General features: G+C 37.3%; 1 protein-coding gene across 1 annotated transcript in view; it reads right to left on the reverse strand.

Moving 5' to 3' along the window:
• Positions 1-14024: 14024 nt before the first annotated feature.
• LOC123820735 overlaps positions 14025-22235 on the reverse strand; it is a 203964-nt gene continuing 195753 nt past the window's right edge. Inside the window, exons 11-12 of the mRNA XM_045841664.1 lie at positions 17283-17407; positions 14025-14043 (exon numbers count right to left, since the gene is read on the reverse strand). Of these exons, the coding sequence (XP_045697620.1) occupies positions 14025-14043; positions 17283-17407 (144 nt within the window). The remainder of the gene's footprint in view (positions 14044-17282; positions 17408-22235) is intronic.

The following is a 22235-nucleotide window of genomic DNA, read 5'->3' on the forward strand; positions in this document are numbered from 1 at the left end:
TCTCAAGATATGTTTAAATGGTGAAGAGAAGATATATATTTTTGGTGATTGAAACTACCCTCTCTATTTTCTGAGATTGTATATGATATTTATTTCACCCTTAGAAAGGGGGCATGAAATAAAAGGATCATGGATGGATGAGATTCTTTCCTAAAAGGCAACATTTATTTTCAAGTGTTTAGATTGCTGAGACAAGGATTTCTCTCCAATGTACAATTCATCATCCTCCTTACTCACTGTAAAATCAATCTGTTCTGTTTGTATGACATAAACAACAAGTCATTTCTCAGGAATGAGGCAGACCATATGTGAAGGTGTTTTGGAAAAGCACAATAGGGAATATGCCAATCAAAGTAGCATCTGCATTTTATTTCAATGTCAAATCACATGTGTGTTATAAAAAGAAAAGTGTATCATTTTATTAAAGAATAACTTTCCTATTGTGATGTTTATAGTTAACTCATACCTTCTTTAAGCAATAAATTCAGATCAGTCCCATAAATTACTGGCTGAGAACACACAAAGAGGTTACTCTGTGTGGTCAGCACCATGTGTGTTTGGCAAACATCTTGGCATCTGCCAATCCCCACCCCCATAGCAGGAGAAAACATATTTATACATTATATGCATTTTCTCAAAAATTAGCACTTTCTCACCCATGTATTGATAAATATCAAAACAGCTTGATTAAAAAAAAACAGGAAACTATAAAACACTAGCAGAGTGCTAGGGAGAATTTATTTTTTATAATGGGACTGAATTGAGATGGAGAGGAAGTGGGTTCTAGTACTATTTCCATTACTTATTAGCTAAGGCAAGTCACTTAAATTATATAGGTCTTGATTTCATACTTGCATGAATGGACAGGTCTGAATCTGAACTAAAGAACCCCCAAAATGAGTTCCTGCTCCAAAAATGTGTGATTCTCTGGTTGCTTACCCACCTAGTAGTATTTGAATAGTAATGGAAATATTTTAAGACTCTCTTGTTACTGAACCTTCTCCCCATTTGGGTGTTAGGTACCTCTGAAAAGTATATTAACTTCCTTAAATCACTGGAGTGATATCTATTGTATTGAAGCATTAGCACTACTTGCAGAGGAATTTTGTACATAATCTTATCGACTTCTTTAGCTAAACCATTGTGCAAACGTTAAGGTACTGCATTAAGAAACATGGAACCCAATTCACTCCATAGGCAATGAGGTCCTATAGTTCTGCTTACCCAAGCAAATGAGTGGTTATTTACACAATTAACTGAATAGACATTGCAAACTTTCTCACTGAAGTCCCTCCCCTTATAGGAAAATAAATAAAATAAAAATTTCTCAGTAAATAATATCTTTTTTACCTAAAGTATACATTCATATGGGTACATATAATTTTATCCATATAGACACATCATTACTGTGAATTTTAGTTAGTCTTTCTGATATAGCTTTTATTGGTTTTACTGTGTATTGAACAGAATACATATGTGTCACCTGCAAAGCATCATGAGACTCCTACATGTATTTATTTCAAACAGGCCATAAATGACAAATATTAACAAGAGGAGGCAGAGGGAGTAGAGCTGGTAAAAAAGGGTGGTCATGGCCACAGGGAATATCAAACTTAAATCATTCCAGGTTAAGACTGTGGAAATAAGAGAGAGTTTCATTTCTAAGTAACAAAATATCAAATGCTGGAAGAAGCCTTGGGCAGCCTGGTTCAGATCAGGTGCCCAGCCCTGAACCAATCATATGGTCATAGAAACATAATACACATCACAGCCCAACCCCTTGGGGTATGTGTGTGTGGGTGGGTGGGGTGCTCTGTTATCATAAATGACAGTCAGTGAAAGAATTCTTAGGGGGAAGAAACATGCTCACTAAGTAGAAACAATAGCCCCAAGAAACTAGTCCAAGAAATATTAAATTTTATCCCATTAGTCTTCTCCCCAGATCTTTCTCTGGAAATGTCGATATTTTTATTTTACCCTCATTTTTATGTATTAATTTAATAAATATTTATTAAGTGCTTCTGATTTATTAATAGTTGCAGATAAGCCAGAAAGAACATGACTGACTTACTCTCTATTGCTATAAAATGTGTTAAGCTTACAGTCTGATGAGGGAGTGGACCTATTGAACACCTAAATCATCATGTGTTGAGTTTCAAAAAGACCATATGCAATGTATAATGGGAGTACATGAAAGATGGAAATAGTGTCTACTACAAAACTATCAAGGCATACTTTTGACAGCTTGTGCTATCTAAAATATTAGCAAAAGATAGTCACCCTATTACACCATTATATATCTACAAAATATGTAAACACCCTGTGGCCAAGAAAAGATGGCCATGATTCAAAACCCACCAGGAACATCTAACAGGATCCTTGCCTATGATTGCCTGACACTGCTGGCAGCAGACCCACCAGACATGATGTTCCAGAATAGTGTTCCCATTTACACACTCATAGGCAACTTAGTGGGACATCTTTCCCTTTTGTTTCATTTATTTTTTATCATTCTCATTGAATTTATTGGGAGACACTGGTTAATAAAATTATATAGGTTTCAGGTATACAATTCTATAATACATTAACCGATGCTGTATGAGTGCTCACCGCCCCAAGTCAAGTCTCCTTCTATCATCATTTATCTCCCCTTTACCCTCTTCTACCTCCCCATGCCCCTCTCCCTCTGGCAAACACGATATTGTTGTCTATAAGTTTTCTTTTTCCTTAATCCTTTCACCTTTGTAAAATTTAATGAAGAAAAAAACTAACAAAATAGAAACAGACTTATACAGAGGACAGACTGACAGCTGCCAGAAGGGAGCAGGTCAGGGTGCTGGGTTAAAAAGGTGAAGGGATTTGGTTGGGTTCTTCTGGTTAAGAAAATGTAACAGTATTATAATTATATTTAGAAATTTTTCGGAGAGGGAAAATGGCGGCTTTACTCTAGGCAGTGTTTTTCTCGGATTCTGTGAAGAGGGGGGAAACTCGTGGTTCGGTGGAGAGACAGAGCAAGTGAGCTGGGTTGCCGAATCACTTTTGAAAGCAGGACATCAGAAATTATTGCACTCACTGGAAAACCAGATGGTAAGCAGTCTGATACAGGACAAAAGGGGCCCAGGGATCAGCGCGGGGTCTGGGGGTGTGCAGACCCCAGGCCCGCCAGTGCTCCGGGCTCTGCCCCAGGGCTCCCGGGAGAGGGAAGCCGCTGCTCCCTCCCTCCCCCAAATACGGGGGTGAGAAACTCCAGGGGAGAACGGGTTGCTAGAAGGAACAGATTGGCCAGTTGGACTGAGAAAAAATCGCCCAAGGAATATGAACAGCCGCCCAGAGACCAAGGAAAAGTGAGAGCCTCTAGCCGACAGGACCAGGAGCATCTCTAGCCCTGCGGAAGTGCAGATCGGTGGAGAGCACAAGCCAGCCATGCTAGGCTCGCGCCCCATAGGGAGGCTGGAATCACATGCTGCGATCCCAGGAGGGACGTGGTGCTGGGTGCATAACTGCAGCGGTGGCTCAGAGATTTCCAGCCAGCCCGACCAGGGGGAGCCGGGAAAGGCACCAACACCCGGTCTCGCACCATAGGGAGGCCGGAATAGCGCGCTACAATCCTGGAATCTCGCGCTGCGATACCCGGAGGGACTTGGTGCTGAGTGCCTAACTGCAGTGGTAGCTCTGAGATTTCCAGCCAGCCCGACCGGGGAGTCGGGGGAGTCAGGAAAGGCGCCAACATCCAGTCGGAGTGCAGTACGGCGGGAACACGGAGCTGGAAACGGCTGGGCTCGCGCACCGTCCTCGTCGTCAGGAAGACTGACTCTCACGTGCCAGTGTGTGCAGGGGCGCCCAGGGTACCTGACAGACTTGCGGAGATTGGGTTGTGAGAGAGAGAAGCATTTCAAAGGCCCCTCAGCCAGCTGAAGCCAGCAAGAGCAGAAAAACTGGTCTGGCCAGTTAGAAACCAACAAGAGGTTTTTTTTTGTTTGTTTGTTTGGTTCTTTTCTTTTCTTTTTATTTTTGGTTTTGTTTGGTTTCTCTGGCTGTTGTTGGTTGATTGATTTTATCTTGTGTTTTATGTGACTTTTTTTTCAATTATTATAATTTTTATCTCACAATCCCTTATGTTTCTCTTCCTTTCAACCTCATATTATTCTTTCCACTCCAAATTTATCTCTCCTGCACTACATCTTCTGCTTTTCTTTCCTTTTTTTTTAATCTTGCAAGTTACTGTAAATTTGTATTATCTTTTTCTCACTTTTCCAACATTTTTTATTTTAATAATATTTTGGTATTCTTTTTCTTTGCGTATAATCTTCTTTGCTTGGCTGGTTATACTGTCATTTGATAGGTTCCCCCTGGTATCTCAGTCACAAGGTGTTGATAAGTTACTATCCTTCATCTGTGTTCCATTAACACCCTCTCAAGGTTCTATACTCTTTATTCTTGTTATCTAGACCTCATCGATTCTGCCACAAGACTGTCACTTTACTATTACTGCTAGTAAGACCTAGTCTATACAATTGTAAATGCTTCTCAATAGCCCTACCTGATCTCAGTCCACTTTGCAATTTTCTGAACTATACTATTGTGGGGGTTGTCTCTATTCTTTTACTCTTTACTCCTATATACTAATCTTTAGAACAACCCTACCTTAGAAGCTGACCTCCCACAGCCTCACAGCTTTCTAGATCCAACTAACAATCCTCTCGGCCCCAATAAGAGTCTTACCTTCTTTCCATCCTTTCTAAAACATGGATAGTGGGATAGAGGATCACGGTTAACACTATAAGGAGCCAAAGGATAACCCATCTCTTCTCTATGGGCTGCTAAAGTAAATATCATAGGATACTGTCTTGCTGTTTTAAACCATTTTGCCTTACTCCTCCAACTGATCCCAAAAAAAGAGTAGGGGGAAGCTGTGAACACCAGGATACATGAAGGAGATTGCACCACTGAAACACACAAATATTCTACCACAGAAGTTCACACCATAATTACAGGGAATCAGAACAGTTCAAATTAACAATCAAGAAGAAAAAAAGAAGAAACCCACAAACAATGAGAAAAAAAAAAAAAACAACCCCAACTGAAGGGAAACGAGGAAGCCTCAGGAAAAATGCTAAATGAAATAGAGGCAACTCAACTATCAGATAGTGAGTTCAAAACAATGATTACCAGGAAGTTCAATGAACTCACAATGAGCTTTCAGAAATTAGAGGGAAACTACATCAATCTCACTGCAAACTATATAAACATGAAAAAGGAAATAGAAACTCTCAACAAAGGTCAAGAGGAAATGAAGAATAGAATTTCTGAACTGAAGAACACAGTAGAAGGAATGAAAAGCAGGATTGATGAAGCAGAAGATCAGATTAGCGAGCTGGAAAACAAAGTAGAAAACAGCATGCAGAAAGAGCAAGAAAAGGAACAGAGGCTCAGAAAGAATGAAGAGGGAATAAGAGAAATGCAAGACAATATGAAACGTAATAATATCCGTATAATAGGGATACCAGAAGGAGAAGAAGAAGAGCAAGGGATCGAAAACCTAGCTGAACAAGTAATGAAGGAGAACTTCCCTAATTTGACGAGAGAAAAAGTCACACAAATCCAGGAAACACAGAGAGTCCCAACCAAGAGGAACCCAAAGAGACTCAACTTTGCAACCAAAACTCTCCTACTCACCATATCATTCCTATGAATCCGTGCATCCTATCCGTGCTTCCGCTATGACCACCCCAAGGCACATCATAATTAAAATGACAAAATTTCAAGACAAAGAGAGAATCTTAAAGGCAGCAAGGGAGAAGAAGGAAGTAACATACAAGGGAGCCCCAATAAGGCTAACAGCTGACTTCTCAATGGAAACACTTCAAGCCAGAAGAGAATGGCAAGAAATACTCCAGGTAATGAGAACCAGAGGTCTGCAACCAAGGTTACTATATCCAGCAAGGCTCTCAATCAAGATAGAAAGCCAGATAAGAAGCTTCCCAGACAAAACAAGTCTAAAAGAATACACCTCCACCAAACCAGCTCTGCAAGAAATTCTAAAAGGACTGCTTTAAGGAGGAGAGAAGAAAGAGAGAGAGAGACAGACAGACAGGAACACATGTACATAAAAGACAATGAATAAGTACCTATCAATAATAACCTTAAATGTAAATGGATTAAATGCTCCAATCAAAAGACATAGAATAGCTGATTGGATAAGAAAAAATGACCCACATATCTGCTGTCTACAAGAGACCCACCTCAGGATAAAAGACCTACACAGGCTGAAAGTGAAGGGCTGGAAACAAATCTTCCAAGCAAATAAACAGGAAAAAAAAGCCGGGGTAGCAATACTCATATCAGACAAAATAGACTTCCAAAAAAGGTCCATAAAGAGAGACCCAGAAGGTCACTTCATAATATTCAAGGGAAGAATCCATCAAGAAGACATAAATATTGTAAATATATATGCACCCAACATAGGAGCACCCAAATACATAAAGAAAATCTTAGAGGACTTCAAGAAAGATATGGACAGCAACACAATTATAGTGGGAGATTTTAACATGCCACTATCAAAAATGGACAGATCTTCTAAACAAAATATCAACAAAGATATTGTGGCATTGAACAATACCCTTGAGGAAATGGACTCTACTGATATATACAGAGCCCTCCATCCAAAAGAAGCTAAATGTACATTCTTTTCAAATGTACACGGAACTATCTCAAAGATAGACCACATGATAGGACACAAAACAAGCCTCAAGAATTTCAAGAAAATTGAAATCATACCAAGCATTTTCTCAGACCACAAGGGACTGAAGCTAGAAACCAACCCGAAGGGAAAAAAAACCAAAAACACTCAAAATCATGGAGATTAAATAGCATGCTATTAAACAATGAATGGGTCAAGAATGATATTAGGGAAGAAATCAAAAGGTTTCTGGAAACAAATGAAAACAAACGCACAGCAACCCAAAACTTATGGGACGCAGCCAAGGCAGTCCTGAGAGGGAAGTTCATAGCGATACAGGCCCACCTAAAAAGGTTAGAAACATTCCAAACAAACAACCTAACCCTACATCTACAAGAACTCGAGGAACAACCACAAAGGCAGCCCAGAGCAAGCAGAAGGAAGGAAATCACCAAGATCAGAGCAGAATTAAATGACATAGAGACTAAAAGCACAATTCTAAGGATCAATGAATCCAAGAGTTGGTTCTTTGAAAAGATAAACAAAATCGACAAGCCTTTAAGCAGACTCATCAAGAAAAAAAGAGAGAAGACCCAAATAAACACAATCAGAAATAAAAGAAGGCAGATTACAACAGATACCACAGAAATACAAAGGATTGTAAGAAATTACTACAAAGAGCTGTATGCCAAGAAATCTTAAAACCTACGTGAAATGGACAACTTTCTAGAAAAATATAATCTTCCAAAACTCAATGAAAAAGAAGCAGAAAGTCTGAACAGACCAATAACAACAAAAGAAATTGAAGCAGTAATCAAAAAACTCCCAACACACAAAAGCCCGGGACCAGATGGTTTCACAGGAGAATTCTACAAAGCATTTAAGGAAGAGCTAACCCCTATCCTTCACAGAGTATTCCAAAAAATCCAAAAGGATGGGAGTCTCCCAAACTCTTTTTATGAGGCTAACATCATCCTAATTCCTAAACCAAATAAAGACACAACAAAGAAAGAAAACTTCAGGCCAATATCACTGATGAACATTGACGCTAAAATCCTCAACAAAATACTGGCAAACCGCATCCAACAATACATTAAAAAGATTATACACCATGACCAAGTGGGATTCATTCCAGGGATGCAAGGATGGTTCAATATTTGCAAGTCAGTAAATGTAATACATCACATAAACAAAAGCAAAGACAAAAACCACATGATCATATCAATTGATGCAGAAAAAACATTTGACAAGGTACAGCACCCATTCATGATAAAAACACTTGGCAAACTGGTAATAGAGGGAGCATTCCTCAACATAATAAAGGCCATATATGAGAGACCTTCAGCCAACATCATTCTCAATGGACAAAAATTAAAACCTTTTCCATTAAGATCAGGAACAAGACAAGGCTGTCCATTTTCACCACTTCTATTCAATATAGTACTGGAAGTTTTAGCCACAGCAATCAGACAAGACAAAGAAATAAAAGGCATTCAAATCGGAAAGGAGGAAACAAAACTGTCACTGTTTGCAGATGACATGATAGTATACATAGAAAATGTATACTATCCTATAGACTCTACCAAAAAACTGCTTGACCTAATAAATGAATTTGGCAAAACAGCAGGATACAAAGTCAAAATCCAGAAATGAAAGGCATTTCTATACACCAACAATGAAACAGCAGAAGCAGAGATCAAGGAAAAAATCCCATTTGAAATAGCAAAAAAGAAAAAATAAAATATCTAAGAATAAACCTAACCAAAGAGGTAAAAGACCTGTATTCAGAAAACTACACAACACTGAAGAAAGAAATCAAGGAAGACACAAACAAATGGAAACATATACCGTGTTCATGGATTGGAAGAATTAATATCATCAAAATGTCCATACTACCCAAAGAAATTTACACATTCAATGCAATTCCTATTAAAGTACCAATGGCATATTTCACAGACATAGAACAAACACTTCAAAAATTTGTATGGAATTATAAACGACCCCGAATAGCTGCTGCAATTTTGAGAAAGAAGAGTAAAGTAGGAGGGATCACAATACCCGACTCTAAACTATATTACAAGGGTACTGTAATCAAAACAGCGTGGTACTGGCATAAAAATAGGCACATAGACCAATGGAACAGAACAGAGAGCCCAGAAATAAGCCCAAGTCTCTATGGTCAAATAATATTTGACAAAGGAGGCAGCAACATAAAATGGAGTAAAAATAGCCTCTTCAACAAATGGTGTTGGGAGAACTGGGCGGCCACGTGCAAAAACATGAAACTTGAGCACCAACTTACACCACATACAAAAATAAATTCAAGGTGGATAAAAGACTTAAATATAAAACATGACACCATTAAAGTCCTAGAGGAGAACATAGGTAGGAAAATCTCAGATATCTCACAAAGAAACTTTTTTACTGACTTGTCTCCTAGAGCAAGGGACATAAAGGAAAGAATAAACAAATGGGACCTCATCAAAATTAAAAGCTTCTGCACAGCTAAAGAAAACAGTATCAAAATTAAAAAGAGAACCAACTGTATGGGAAAACATATTTGCCAATGACACCTCAGACAAGGCTTTAATCTCCAAAATATATAGAGAACTTACACGACTGCACTCTAAGAAGACAAGGAATCCAATTAAAAAGTGGGCAAAGGACTTGAACAGACACTTCTCCAAGGAGGACATACAGAAAATCCAAAGACACATGAAACGATGTTCAATATCGCTAGCTATCAGAGATGCAAATTAAAACCACAATGAGATACCACTTCACACCAGACAGAATGGCCATCATAAACAAAGCAACAAACAACAAGTGTTGGAGAGGTTGTGGAGAAAAGGGGACCCTAGTGCACTGCTGGTGGGACTGCAGACTGGTACAACCACTATGGAAAGCAGTATGGAACTTCCTCAGAAAACTAAAAATGGATCTGCCTTTTGACCCTGCGATTCCACTACTGGGACACCAATTCAAAAGAACCTAGGCATCCCAATGTTCATAGCAGCACAATTTACAATAGCTAGATGCTGGAAGCAACCAAGATGCCCATCAGTAAATGAATGGATCAAAAAACTATGGTACATTTACACAATGGAATTCTATGCAGCAGAAAGAAAGAAGGAGCTCCTACCCTTTGCAACAGCTTGGATGGAGCTGGAAAACATTATGCTAAGTGAAACAAGCCAGGCAGTGAAAGACAAATACCATATGATCTCACCTTTAACAGGAGCCTAAATAACAAAACAAAGAAACAAGCAAAATATAACCAAAGACACTGAAATAGAGGACAAGCTGATGGTGACTGGATGGGAGAGAAGAGGAAATTTAAGGGGACAGTGGGAAGGGTTCACAGGAACAAACTTAAAGGACACATGGTCATAGACTAAGGGGAGGGTGGTAATGGGAGGGAAGTGCGGAGAGTGGGAGGGAGGACTGGATTGGGAGTAAAAAGGAGAAAACTGTATTTGAACAATGATTAAAAAATAACAATAATAAAAAAACAACAAAAAAGAAATTTTTCTTTAATTATTGGTAGCTACAGTTGAGATAAACATACAATCAATTAGCTAAAGGTACTATACATTTAAAAAAATTAGAATCTGTGACTTACTGAAATTTTAGGAGTTTACCAAATTTACACAAATCAGCAAGCTCAGTTGAAGCATGGATGAGAGAAAGACAGACCATATAATAAGAGAGTGAGAGAGAGAGAAAATGCATACATTTAAGCTTGATGCACTGGAGCACATACTTCTCACACAAATATATCTATATATATATACATGTGTGTGTACATATATATACATATATGTATATATATGTACATATGTATATATGTGTGTGTGTGTATTTGGCCAAAAAGTCTGTATGTTTTTTTCATAAAATAAAAGACACGGTTTTCATTTTCAACAATAACTTTATTAATTTGGATATTTCGAGTATCTCACCTATCTGCCACATGGTATAACATTGATTGTTCTCAATTAATGTCTCTATTTGATTTCCAACTTCAACAATCTACCTGACCATGGAGCACTGCCTGGTGAGAAATCTCTAGCAGAAAACTTTGAAAACCACTTTTGACAAGTTCTGTCAGTCACAGCACCTTCTCCATACACTGCACAAATATTTTTTGTGTGTTTTGGTCGTGTTTTTACCTTTCTTGAAATAATAAAGCATAATATGCCAAAAATTCTGTGTATTTTCTTCCATCTTCAATATTAAAATGGCTATACAAATATTCACCAATTCCAATAAGTTTTTTAATGCATACTGATGTGGCAGCTGTCAGTACAATCTGACAAAATTGTTTTGAATGAAGCTAAAAACAACTAAGTGCTACTAGAGCATGTTATGGAAAAAAACAAATGATTTTTTTGGCCAACCATATATATATATATCTTTGAAGATAGGCAGTACAGTATCTGTGCTAAAAGCATTTTATGGAATGTTGGGGAGGATTTAGGTAAAGGCTGCCTCAATAAATGATTTTCCAACTCTAATAAAACATCAAGGAAATTGTTCAGATCATATGTCAGACCACTTAAAACACAAGTTTATAAAGGTCTCAGCACCCAACCCCCATATTCTCAACTATCTGGTTTAAAAAGAAATGGTTATAGTGGTTAATTATCTCATGTTACCTTATTTTAATGGTAGCAATCTCAAGAGAAACAAGAGATTGGAAATAAATAAGTAGGTATGATAGCCAAGAGAGTTGAGAGAAAGAGAAAGAAAGTGATGGGATGAGTGATATCTCATTCATCCTTTTATTTATTTATTAATTCAATAAATATTTGCTGGTTGCCTATTATAAACCAGGATGCTATAGCTAGGGTCAGAGATCCAGGAATGTGCATGCAAGACTCTTGCCTACGTTCAGATTCTATTTAATGAGAGAAAAGAGAGATAAGCAAACAAATAAATATTGGGTTGGCCAAAATTTTGTTTGTTTTCTTTTCCATAACATGGCTCTTGTAGCATTTAGTTATCTTTAACTTCATTTGAAACAATTTTATTAGATTGTATTGTGAACAGCTGCCATATCAGTGTGCATTAACAAAACTTAGCAAAACTGGTGAATTTTTGTGTAGCCATTTTAATATTGAATATGAAAGAAAATACACAACATTTTCAGCATATTATGCTTTATCCCAAGAAAGGTAAAAATACAACTGAAACACACACACAAAAGACCTGGGCAGTGTATTGAGAAGGTGCTGTGACTGATGGAACATGTCAAAAGTGGTTTGTGAAGTTTTGTGCTGGAGGTATCTCATTGGACGATGCTCTACATTTGGGTGGACCAGTTCAAGTTGATGATGATCGAATCAAAACAATAATTGAGAACAATCAATGTTATACCATGCAGAAGATAGCCAACATGCTAAAAATATCCAAATCAATAAAGTTATTGGTAAAAATGAAAAATATGTCTTTTATTTCACAGAAAAAAAACTAAACAAACTTTTTGGTCAACCCAATAAATATAAAAGGTTAATTTAAATTGTGACAAGTACTTTAAAAGAAACAAACAGGGTGATGAGAATGTAAATAACCAGAAAGGGATGGGCACTACTTCATGCAGGATAGTTATGAAAGGACTCATTGGAGTTGAAAATGAGACTACAGCCTGCAATGTGTGTGGCCAACCACACCAGTAAGAACTAGCAGACTATTCCAAATGAAGGAGGCACCAAGTGTGAAAGATTTTATGTGATAAAGAGATTAGTGTGTTTAAAGAACAGAGAGAAAGTTAGATTTGAAAGTGAGAAATCATTCTTTGGTGACCTATGCCCTTATTTTAACATTTGGAAAAGACATTTTCCTCAAAATGTATTATTATTATTAATGTTAATAATATTGGTTCCCTTTATTAAAAATCTATATCTTCTAGTCACTGTATAGGCTGCCTATATACATTGTTTCCCAACTTGTATAACAAACATAAATATCTACAATGCAGGCATTATTATTCTAGTTTGATACAGAATAAAACAGCTCAGAGAGTTTAAACAAATTGTTCAAAGTTACAGAGCAGTGGCAAAACTGGAATTCATACTTAAGTTTATCTTCAAAGTCTAGTCTTTCATTTCTTTTAACTCGTTTGTTTAGTTGAAAAATATTTGTTGAACCCTATGCTAGAAGTTATGCGCAGAGAAATGAAGAAAGCAAAACTCAGTAGGTTATGTTTCCAAAGATTCCCCCATCATATTTCATCCCAACATGCTTATATGCAATGTCACCTTTCTACCCTGGCATCAAGAGTTAGAATCTATTCCTCTTCTGTCTGACCCTGTGACTTGTTTTGACCAACAGAATATGGTAGAAGTCACTTTGAAGTCTTGACTTTAAAATAATTTGGAAAGGAGGCAGTAAAATTGTCATTGCAGACGACATGATAGTGTACAAGAAAACCCTATAGGCTCCATGAAAAAACTACTCGACCTAATAAGTGAAATTGGCAAAACAGCAGGATATAAAGTCAATATTCAGAAATCCAAGGAATTTTTGTACATCAACAATGAAATATCAGAAACAGAAATCAGGGGGGGAAATCCCATTTGATATAGCAACAAGAAAAATAAAGTAAATAAGAATAAACCTAACCAAGGAGGTAAAAGACCTGTACTCTGAAAACTACACCACACTGAAGAAAGAAATTAAGGAAGATACAAATAAATGGAAGCATGTACCATGCTCATGTACTGGAAGAATTGATATCATCAAAATGTTCATACTATCCAAAGCAATTTATAGATTCAACACAATCACTATTAAAATACCAATGACATATTTCACAGATACAGAACATTCATTTGAAAACCTTATATGGAACCATAAATGACCCCAAACAGCCTCAGAAATTTTAAGAAAGAAGATCAAAGTAGAAGGAATCAAAATACCTGGTATCAAACTATATTACAAGACGACTGTAATCAAAAATGTCTGATACTGGCATAAGAACAGACATATAGATCAGTGGGACAGAATAAAGAGCCCAGATGTAGACCCATGTCTCTGTGGTCAATTAATATTCAACAAAGGGGGCAGAAGCATAAAATGGAGTAAAAATAGATTCTTCAACAAATGGTGTTGGGACATCTGGAAAGCTACATGCAAAAAAATGAAACTCAACCACCAACTTACACCATATACAAAAATAAACTCAAGATGGATAAAAGACTTAAATACAAGTTGCAACACAATAAAAGTCCTAGAGGTGAACATCGGCAGGAAAATCTTAAACATTCCAGACAGTAATATTTGCACTGATATGTCCCCTAGAGCAAAGGACAAAAAGGAAAGAATAAACAAATGGGACTATACCAAATCAACAAGCTTCTGCACAGCTAAAAAAAAAATCAGCAAAATGAAAAGAGAACCAACAACATGGGAAAATATACATACAAATGATACCTTTGACAAGAGTTTGGCCTCCAGAATATATAAAGATCTCACACAACTCCACTCTAGGAAGACAAACAATCCAATTAAAAAATGGTCAAAGGACCTGAACACACACTTCTCCAAGAAGGACGTACAAAGGGCCCAGAGACATATGAAAGGATGCCCAGCATCACTAGCCATCAGAGTGAGGCAAATTAAAACTACAATGAGATACAGCTTCACACTGGTCAGAGCGGCTATCATAAACAAATCAACAAACAATAAGTACTGGCAAGGTTGTGGTGAAAAGGCAATCCTAGTACACAGTTGGTGGGAATGGAGACTGGTGTGGCCACTGTGGAAATCAGTATGGAATTTCCTGAAAAACTGAAAATGGAACTGCCTTTTGACCTGGCAATTGCCCTGTTGGGATTGTGTCCTAAGAATCCTGAAATACCAATTCAAAAGAAGCTATGCACCCCAGTGTTCATAGCAGCACAATTTACAATAGCCAAGTGCTGGAAGCAACCTAAGTGCCCATCAATAAATGAGTGGATCAAAAATCTGTGGTACATTTACACAATGGAATACTACACAGCAGTAAGAAAGGAGGAACTCCTACACTTCACAACAGCATAAATGGAACTAGAGAGCATTATGCTTAGTGAAATGAGACAATAGTAAAAGACACATACCATATGATCTCACCTATAAGTTGAACCTAATTAATAAAACAAACAAGTGAGAAAAATAGAACCAGAGACATGGAAATAAAAAACAAACTGACAGTGACCAGAGGGGAGGTGACCAGGGCCTAACAGGGAAAAGAAGAAGGGTCAAGGCAAGTAACATGTATAAAGGACCCATGGACAAAGAAAACAGGTGTGGGGGGAGGAGGATTGACCGTGGGAGGTGGGGGTGGGTAGGGCAGGGAAAGTCCTTGGGGGAAAATGGGGACAACTGTAATTGAACAACGATAAAAAATATTTAATTAAAAATATCTGCAGTGTCCACCCTCTGGGCTTGCAAGAATGCTGCTTGGAACCCAGGCACCATACTGTGAGGAAGCCCAAGCATCAGTGGAGAGAAGCCCATGCAGAAAAGTAAGGTTTTTAATGGAGAGCAAACAGGAGGCCCCAGATACATGGTCCCAATTAAGGCATCTCAGCCAGATCCTAGCTATTTGAGCCACCTTAGCTGAAGCCTCTGATGGAGCACCAACAATCTTTCTGTGATGTGTACTGCCTGAATTCCCGATCCATAGAATTTTGAGCAAATAAGATGGTTGTTTCAAGCCACTAAGCCTTTATTGATTCATCATGAAGCAAAAAAAAAAAAACAAAAACAAAAACAAAAACCTCAAACACATAAGAATGTGGTCTGGTGAAGGAGACAAGCATAAATATATGTTATAAATAATGTGAGTGTCATGGGAGAAGAGAGAAACATCTTAATCTGTGTAGATCAACAGTGAGCAAACTTTTTGGTAAAGAGCTAGACATTAGATATTCTAGGCTTGTGGGCCATATTGTCTTTCTCTTAACTATTCAATTCTTCCATTCTGGGAAAAATAGCCAAAGACAATATATAACCAAGTGAGTGTGTCTGAGTTCCAATTAAACTCTTTTTACTAAAACAAACAAAAAAAGGACAGAATTTGACTTGGAATAGGAAAAGGAATTTGCCTGTTCCTATTCTTGACTTTGAGAATGAGGAAGTGCTTACTAAAAGAGTAATGCCTCAGAGTTGCACCTTAAAGGATCTATCTGAAACCGAAGCTCTGAGATCCTTGGAAACTCTTAAGCCTCTATTTCTAAGTGTAAAATAATAATGATATGTGGAATTCCATACACTATGCTCTGAAAGGTCATCCCAACCGAGGTAGGCCAGTAGAGACCTGAGTCATCAGAGAGAATGTGGAGAGGCAACAATAGGGACAAAAGGAGGAGCTGGAAGGCTGAGAGCTTAACTGAGCTGCTTCTGCAGTTTCCAGGTGAATCTCAAACAGGAGTCAAGAGTTTAGCACATCCATCTCTCTCATCTGCACACCATAGTCAGTGCCTTGTATCTGTTCTTGCTGTTACTTCATTGAATGAAATTGAATATGTATTTGTCATCCTCCCCCTAAAAATGATCATGAACTGAGAGTTTCATAAGAAGAAGGATTTTGTCTTTTTCTTACTTGAAAATTGCTTTAATTTTATATTATTTCTTTTTTTAGAATAGGTATGCATATTCTTGCCTTTGGGGCTCCTGGGCTCCCTTTCCTACTTGATATTCCTTAAGCACAAGCCTACATCTCTTGACCCAGAGAAGAACTCACTATTCTGGATACCACACCTCAGCTGCTACAGGAAAGCATTGGTGAAAGTATTCAGACTTTTAAATGTAAGTGAAAACCAGTAGAAATTGCAGAAAATTTGAATGGATAAAGAAAACTTCAGCTGATACCATGTCTTCCCAATGATGATTGTAGGATGGAAGAGTAAGAGAAAAAACTCTTTTGGAAGCAAGTCATAAGGCAGATAAACAGCCAGTGGGAAAACCATTCAGGGAATGAATCTTGAGGTGTGCAGAGGTTTGGAACGGATGACTCATTCCTTCCCCTACATTTGATGAATCCCACCATTGCAAAATCCTATAACCATTACTTCTGAGGAGCTCCATTGCTCAGTCTTTTATGTACTTTTTCATATTTGTTATATGCATGCTGGCATAGACAAATATACCTGTATACACACCACTGGATAAAGAGAGCAATAACTATGATCTGTTTAGATTCCCAAGTGAACTAAGGTTTATAGCCTGTGTCAACTCCCGCCATCCTTTTCAATTTCATCTCCAGATACTGTCCACACCAAATTCTCACCATTTTTCCATTGTGGTCCTCCCTGCCAAGATTTGGCTCAAACTTTTACTGAAAGCTTTTCTCTATTCCTAATCAATTTAGCCATCATTTTCTCCACATGTAAATGTGGCAATTTTTATTAAAAATAATATTATCAAATTATATTAATGTTTTTAACATCCATATACTTCATTGGACTATGAACTTTTCAAGTCAGGACACAAATTTTATAGCATGTAATAGGTATATAATCAATATCTGCTGAATAAATGAATAATAAAAGAATAGAATGAATAAAGACTTGTTGAATTCAATAAATGTAAATTTTAAAATAGATAGCAAATAGTTACTTACCAAACAGAAAATCTGTGTTTTTCCAGTTCCTCCAAGTAAGATATATCCTGTGAATAATCTTTAATTTCTCCAGTTCTCCAAGCAGCTGTTTTTGCTTTCACAGAATGATCAGTCAGGCTCTCTCCCTTATCAGTGAAATTAAATAAATGGGAAAAATGAAGTATTTTAGGAGACAGCAGATAGAAAGTTTACCTAGTTTTGGTGACACCTCCCACAGAATGACTTATAGAATCATTGATCAAGCAGAAACATAGTTAACTACATTTTTTGCATTGAAATTATTGCTTTATAGTCCAGATTCTCTCACTGAATTTTCATGTCAACCAGAACAAACTGTCATGTACATGTTTGTATTACGTCACATGAAACAGCTTATATAAATGTTAGAAAAAATATGATCATGGTATTTGTATTATGTTAGGACTATTGATTGCAAATAAAGGAATTGAACCTTTAACTAGTTTTCAGCAAAAAGAAATTTGAAGGAAGGTTTGAACTACTAGCCTAAGGAGAAGGCAAGAAGACAGCTGGATTTCAGGAACACAGGAGCCAGAGAATTGAAGGTTGACCTCTTCTCTCTGCTTCTGCAAGGCATTTTCATTCTAGTACTCACCAAAGTTTCTGACTTCTACACTCTGTGATTCTCAAAAACATAAATTTAAGCTTAGAACTACACAATGACTATGGAGTTAATTTATTAGAACTTGAGAAAATTGTGTGGCCGATGTTGATGTGTCCAGATAACACATTGTCCTATTGGAGAAGCTCAGCCCTATAGTTCAACAAGGCATTCCTAGGAGTGCTGCTATGGTGGAAAGATGGGAAGGAGGAAATAACCTAACAAAGCTTTTCTTCCATCTTCACCAAAACTGTTCAACTTTCAACTATTTATATTGAGGTCTCCTGTAAGATTTCATTACAAAATGCTACTGCAAAAAGTCACTTGAAAATTACTAGCCTACAGAAGAAAATTAGGTATGACTTGTATTTATGAGATTGTTGTGTTAAAACTCTTCTCTCCTTTTTTTATATTCTTCTCCAATGTTTTAAGTTAACATTAGTAAGAGCATAGTTGCCTGGAATTCCTTGATATCAATTCACACATGGTTTTTCACAATGTAGATGAAATATTTTGAAATTGCAAAATTTTGCTTTGCATTCACAGGTTAGAGTAATCAGGAAAACCTTAGAGTGAAATTCAGGGAGAGCAGATGTGTCATCAAATCTCTAGGTGAACTCAACTCATTTTTATTATGAAATGAATTGATTTAATTACCTTATGAACAAATTCCAGCTATGACAGTCATCAATATAAAGCACCTTTCCTTATGGTTCTTTTCATATTTCTTAGCTCTATAGCTCCTATACCAATAAGGACATTTTAAATCAAAGTTTTAGTGTTAGTATTTTTCAAACAAACTTAATTCACTTTATTTTTCTTGTATAAAATTATGTGGTGGCCACAGCTGGAGCCTGAATTCTCTGCACAGTAACTCTGGTGTGTGGGTCTTCATAAGATGGACAGTGAATTCCTGATAGGATGTGTTTGGTGAACATGATCTCTTTCCACAGGTCAGGGGTGAAACAGCTATAGGTTTTCAAGATGGCATCAAAAGTGGTCTTGGTAAAGTTGCCTAGGGTGGCAGTGCAGCACCCCTAGATGATGTATAGCAGTTGTCCATACTGACCATCAGCAGCATTTTCTTGGGCACAGGGGTGGAGTTGATGACAGTGGCCCTAGGATAAGTAATGTGGCACACCAGCACAGAGCCATGGTGTTTGGTCACCTTGCAAGGGATGGTGAGAGGCTTGCTGATCTTATTCCTCTGGTAACCTTGTCACACAAATACAACAGAGATGTTGGCCAGGATGATGGCCCCACAAATGACAATGGCTACCTCCTTGGAGCACTTAACACCCAGACTGACACATCCATTGTAGTTTCTCATAGCGACAAAGGCCTTGAACCCGGTATTCTGGCCACCACGGGTTTGTTGTTGCAATTGCATAATCTTCAAAACCTTGTCCTTGAGGGATGCCCCCAAGAACAAAGTCAATGATCTCAGGTTTCTTGATGGGCAGGGAGAAGAAGATCTCTTCCAGGGACTTGATCATCATATCCTTGACCAGGTGGCCCAGCTTGGTGACAGGGATCAAATCCTCATCCTCAGCCTTGCCACTAAGAGCTCTGTGGCCTTGGCCCCAGACCCAACCCAAGCTACAAACTCAAGTCTGCATGCCAGCTGCCAAATTCTTCATGGAAGCCTCTGTGGCCTCCCATTCCAGGGCCCCAGGGACCCAGGGTCTCAGGGCCCTACCACAGAACCCATGTCATCCCCCACTTAGTGTTTTCTCAGAAACAAAACCAGTGTTAGTATTTTCAATTAATAATTAAAATTCTAGATTAAATTAAACATTGCTAAAATTATTTTTAAAATATGAGAGATTTGAATTAATCCAACTAAGTATATTTGATTTGTATATCATTTTAGACTGCTAAGCATGCTTTTGGAATTACTTAAATTTTACATTTGATGGCATTTCTTCAGGAGTTATTTAGATATGTTATTCATTCTCACTTGATAGAAAGTTGAAATTCCCACCAAAAATTATGCCATATTTGTGTTACCCACCAAAGCTCCTAATTTTTTAAAGTATAGGTGTTTCATGATAGAGCATTAAATTGTTATTTGGTTAATCTGTTATTATATGTTTTTGCAATTCTAAAGACATTTATTTTTTAATGTTTTAAATTTAATCTTTATTGTATTTTTTTCCATTACCATTTAGTCCCCTTAAACCCCCTTTTCCCAGCAATCACCACACTGTTGTCCATGTCCATGAGTCCCTTTTCCTTTTTGCTCAATCTCTCCACCCACTAACCTCCCCCCGGCCTTAGCTGTCATCCTGCTCTCCATCTGTGAGTCTGTCTCTATTTCCTTGTTAGTTCAGTTTGTTCATTAGATTCCACACATGAGTGAAATAATATGGTATTTGTCATTCTCTGACTGGCTTAATTCACTTAGCATAATGTTCTCCAGATCCATCTACACTACCAACTAAGGGTAAAATTTTTTATGGCTGAGTAGTATTCTATTGTGTAAATGTCCCATAGTTGTTTTATTCACTCATCTACTGATAGACACTTGAGCTGCTTGCATATCTTGGTCATTGAAAATAATGCTGCAATGAATATAGAAGTGCTTATGTTCTTTTAAATTGGTGTTTTGTGTCCCTTCAGATATATTTCCAGAAGTGGGGTAGTTGGGTCAAAATACAGGTCCATTTTCAATATTTTGTGGTAACTCCATACTGCTTTCCACAGTGGTTGCACCAATCTGCATTCCCACCAATAGTGCAAAAATGTTCCCCTTTTTCCACATCCTCACCAGCATTTGTTGTTTTTGATTTATCGACGATAGTCATTCTGACAGGTGTGAGATGATATCTCATCATGTTTTCAATTTGCTTTTCTTTGATTATTAGTGATGTTGAACTTTTTTTATTGTTTATTGGCCATCTGTATGTCCTCTTTAGAAAAGTGCCTTCAGGTCCTTTGACCATTTTTTAATTGGATTATTTGTTCTTTTGGTTTGGTGTTGAGTTTTGTAACTTCTTTATAAATTTTGGATATGAAATCCTTATATGATGTATCAGCAAATATGTTCTCCCATTCAATGGGTTGTCTTTTCATCAGTTTTTTACTGTTGTTCAAGTAAAGTTATCTGCCTTTTCTCCCCACCACTCCCCCCACCCCAGCCATCCCCACCTCCCTTCCCTGATTCTATCCTGCCTTAGTTTTATCCATGTGTCCTTTATAGTTGTTCCTGAAAATCCTTCTCCCTTTTCACCCTAATATCCCCTCGCACCTCCCCTCTGGTTACTGTCAGTTTGTTCTTAATTTCAATGTGTCTGGTTGTCTTTTCATCTTATTGATGATTTCCTTTGCAGCACAAAACCTTTTTAGTTTGATGTAGTCCCATTAGTTTATTTTTGTTTCCCTTGCCTGGGGAGGTATATCTGATAAAATATTACTATGAGTAGTGTCTAAGATTTTGCTGCCTATATTTTCTTCTACTGTTTTTGAAGTTTTGGGTCTAACAGTTAAGTCTTTGATCTATTTTGAGTTCATTTTTGTGTATGCTGTAAGAAAGTGGTCTAGTTTCATTTTCTGTATATATCTCTCCAATTATCCTAGCACAATTTAATCAATAAACTTGTCTTTAGCCCACTGTATGTGCTTGCTTCCTCTGTCAAATATTAATTGCCTATAAAGGTACAAGTTTATTTCTGGGTTTTCTATTCTGTTCCATTGGCCTATATGTCTGTTTTTTATGCTATTCCCATGCTGTTTGATTACCATGGCCTTATAGTATAATTTCATATTAGGTACTGTGATTCCTCCAACTTTGTATTTCTTAGGATTGCTGTTGCTATCTATGTAGGGCCTTTTGTGGTTCCATACACATTTTTAAAATATTTTTTCTAGTTCTGTGAAGTATGTCATTGGAATCTTAATAGTAATTGAGTTGAATTTATAGAATGCTTTGGGTAGAATGGATGTTAACTCTTCTTATGCATGAACATGCATATACTGCCACATATTTTTATCTTCCTCAGTTTCTTTCTTCAGTGTCTTATAATTTTCCAAGTATGAATCTTTTACATCCTTGGTTAGGTTTAATCCAAGGTATTTTATTCTTTGTAAAGCAATTGTTAATGGGATTGTTTTCTTCATTTCCCTTTCTCTTAGTTTGTTATTGGCATATAAAAATGCAACTGATTTCTAGGTATTAATTTTGTATCCTGCTACCTTGCTGAATTCATTTATCAGTTCTAGTAATTTCTTGGTGTAATCTTTGGGGTTCTCTACATACACTATCATGTCATCTACAGATAATGACAGTTTCCTTTCCAATTTGGTGGCCCTTATTTCTTCTTCCTGGCTGCTTG

Source organism: Phyllostomus hastatus, unplaced genomic scaffold (genome assembly GCF_019186645.2).
Source record: "Phyllostomus hastatus isolate PE091 unplaced genomic scaffold, TTU_PhHast_1.1 phas_contig_37, whole genome shotgun sequence".
Taxonomy (NCBI): Eukaryota; Metazoa; Chordata; class Mammalia; order Chiroptera; family Phyllostomidae; genus Phyllostomus; species Phyllostomus hastatus.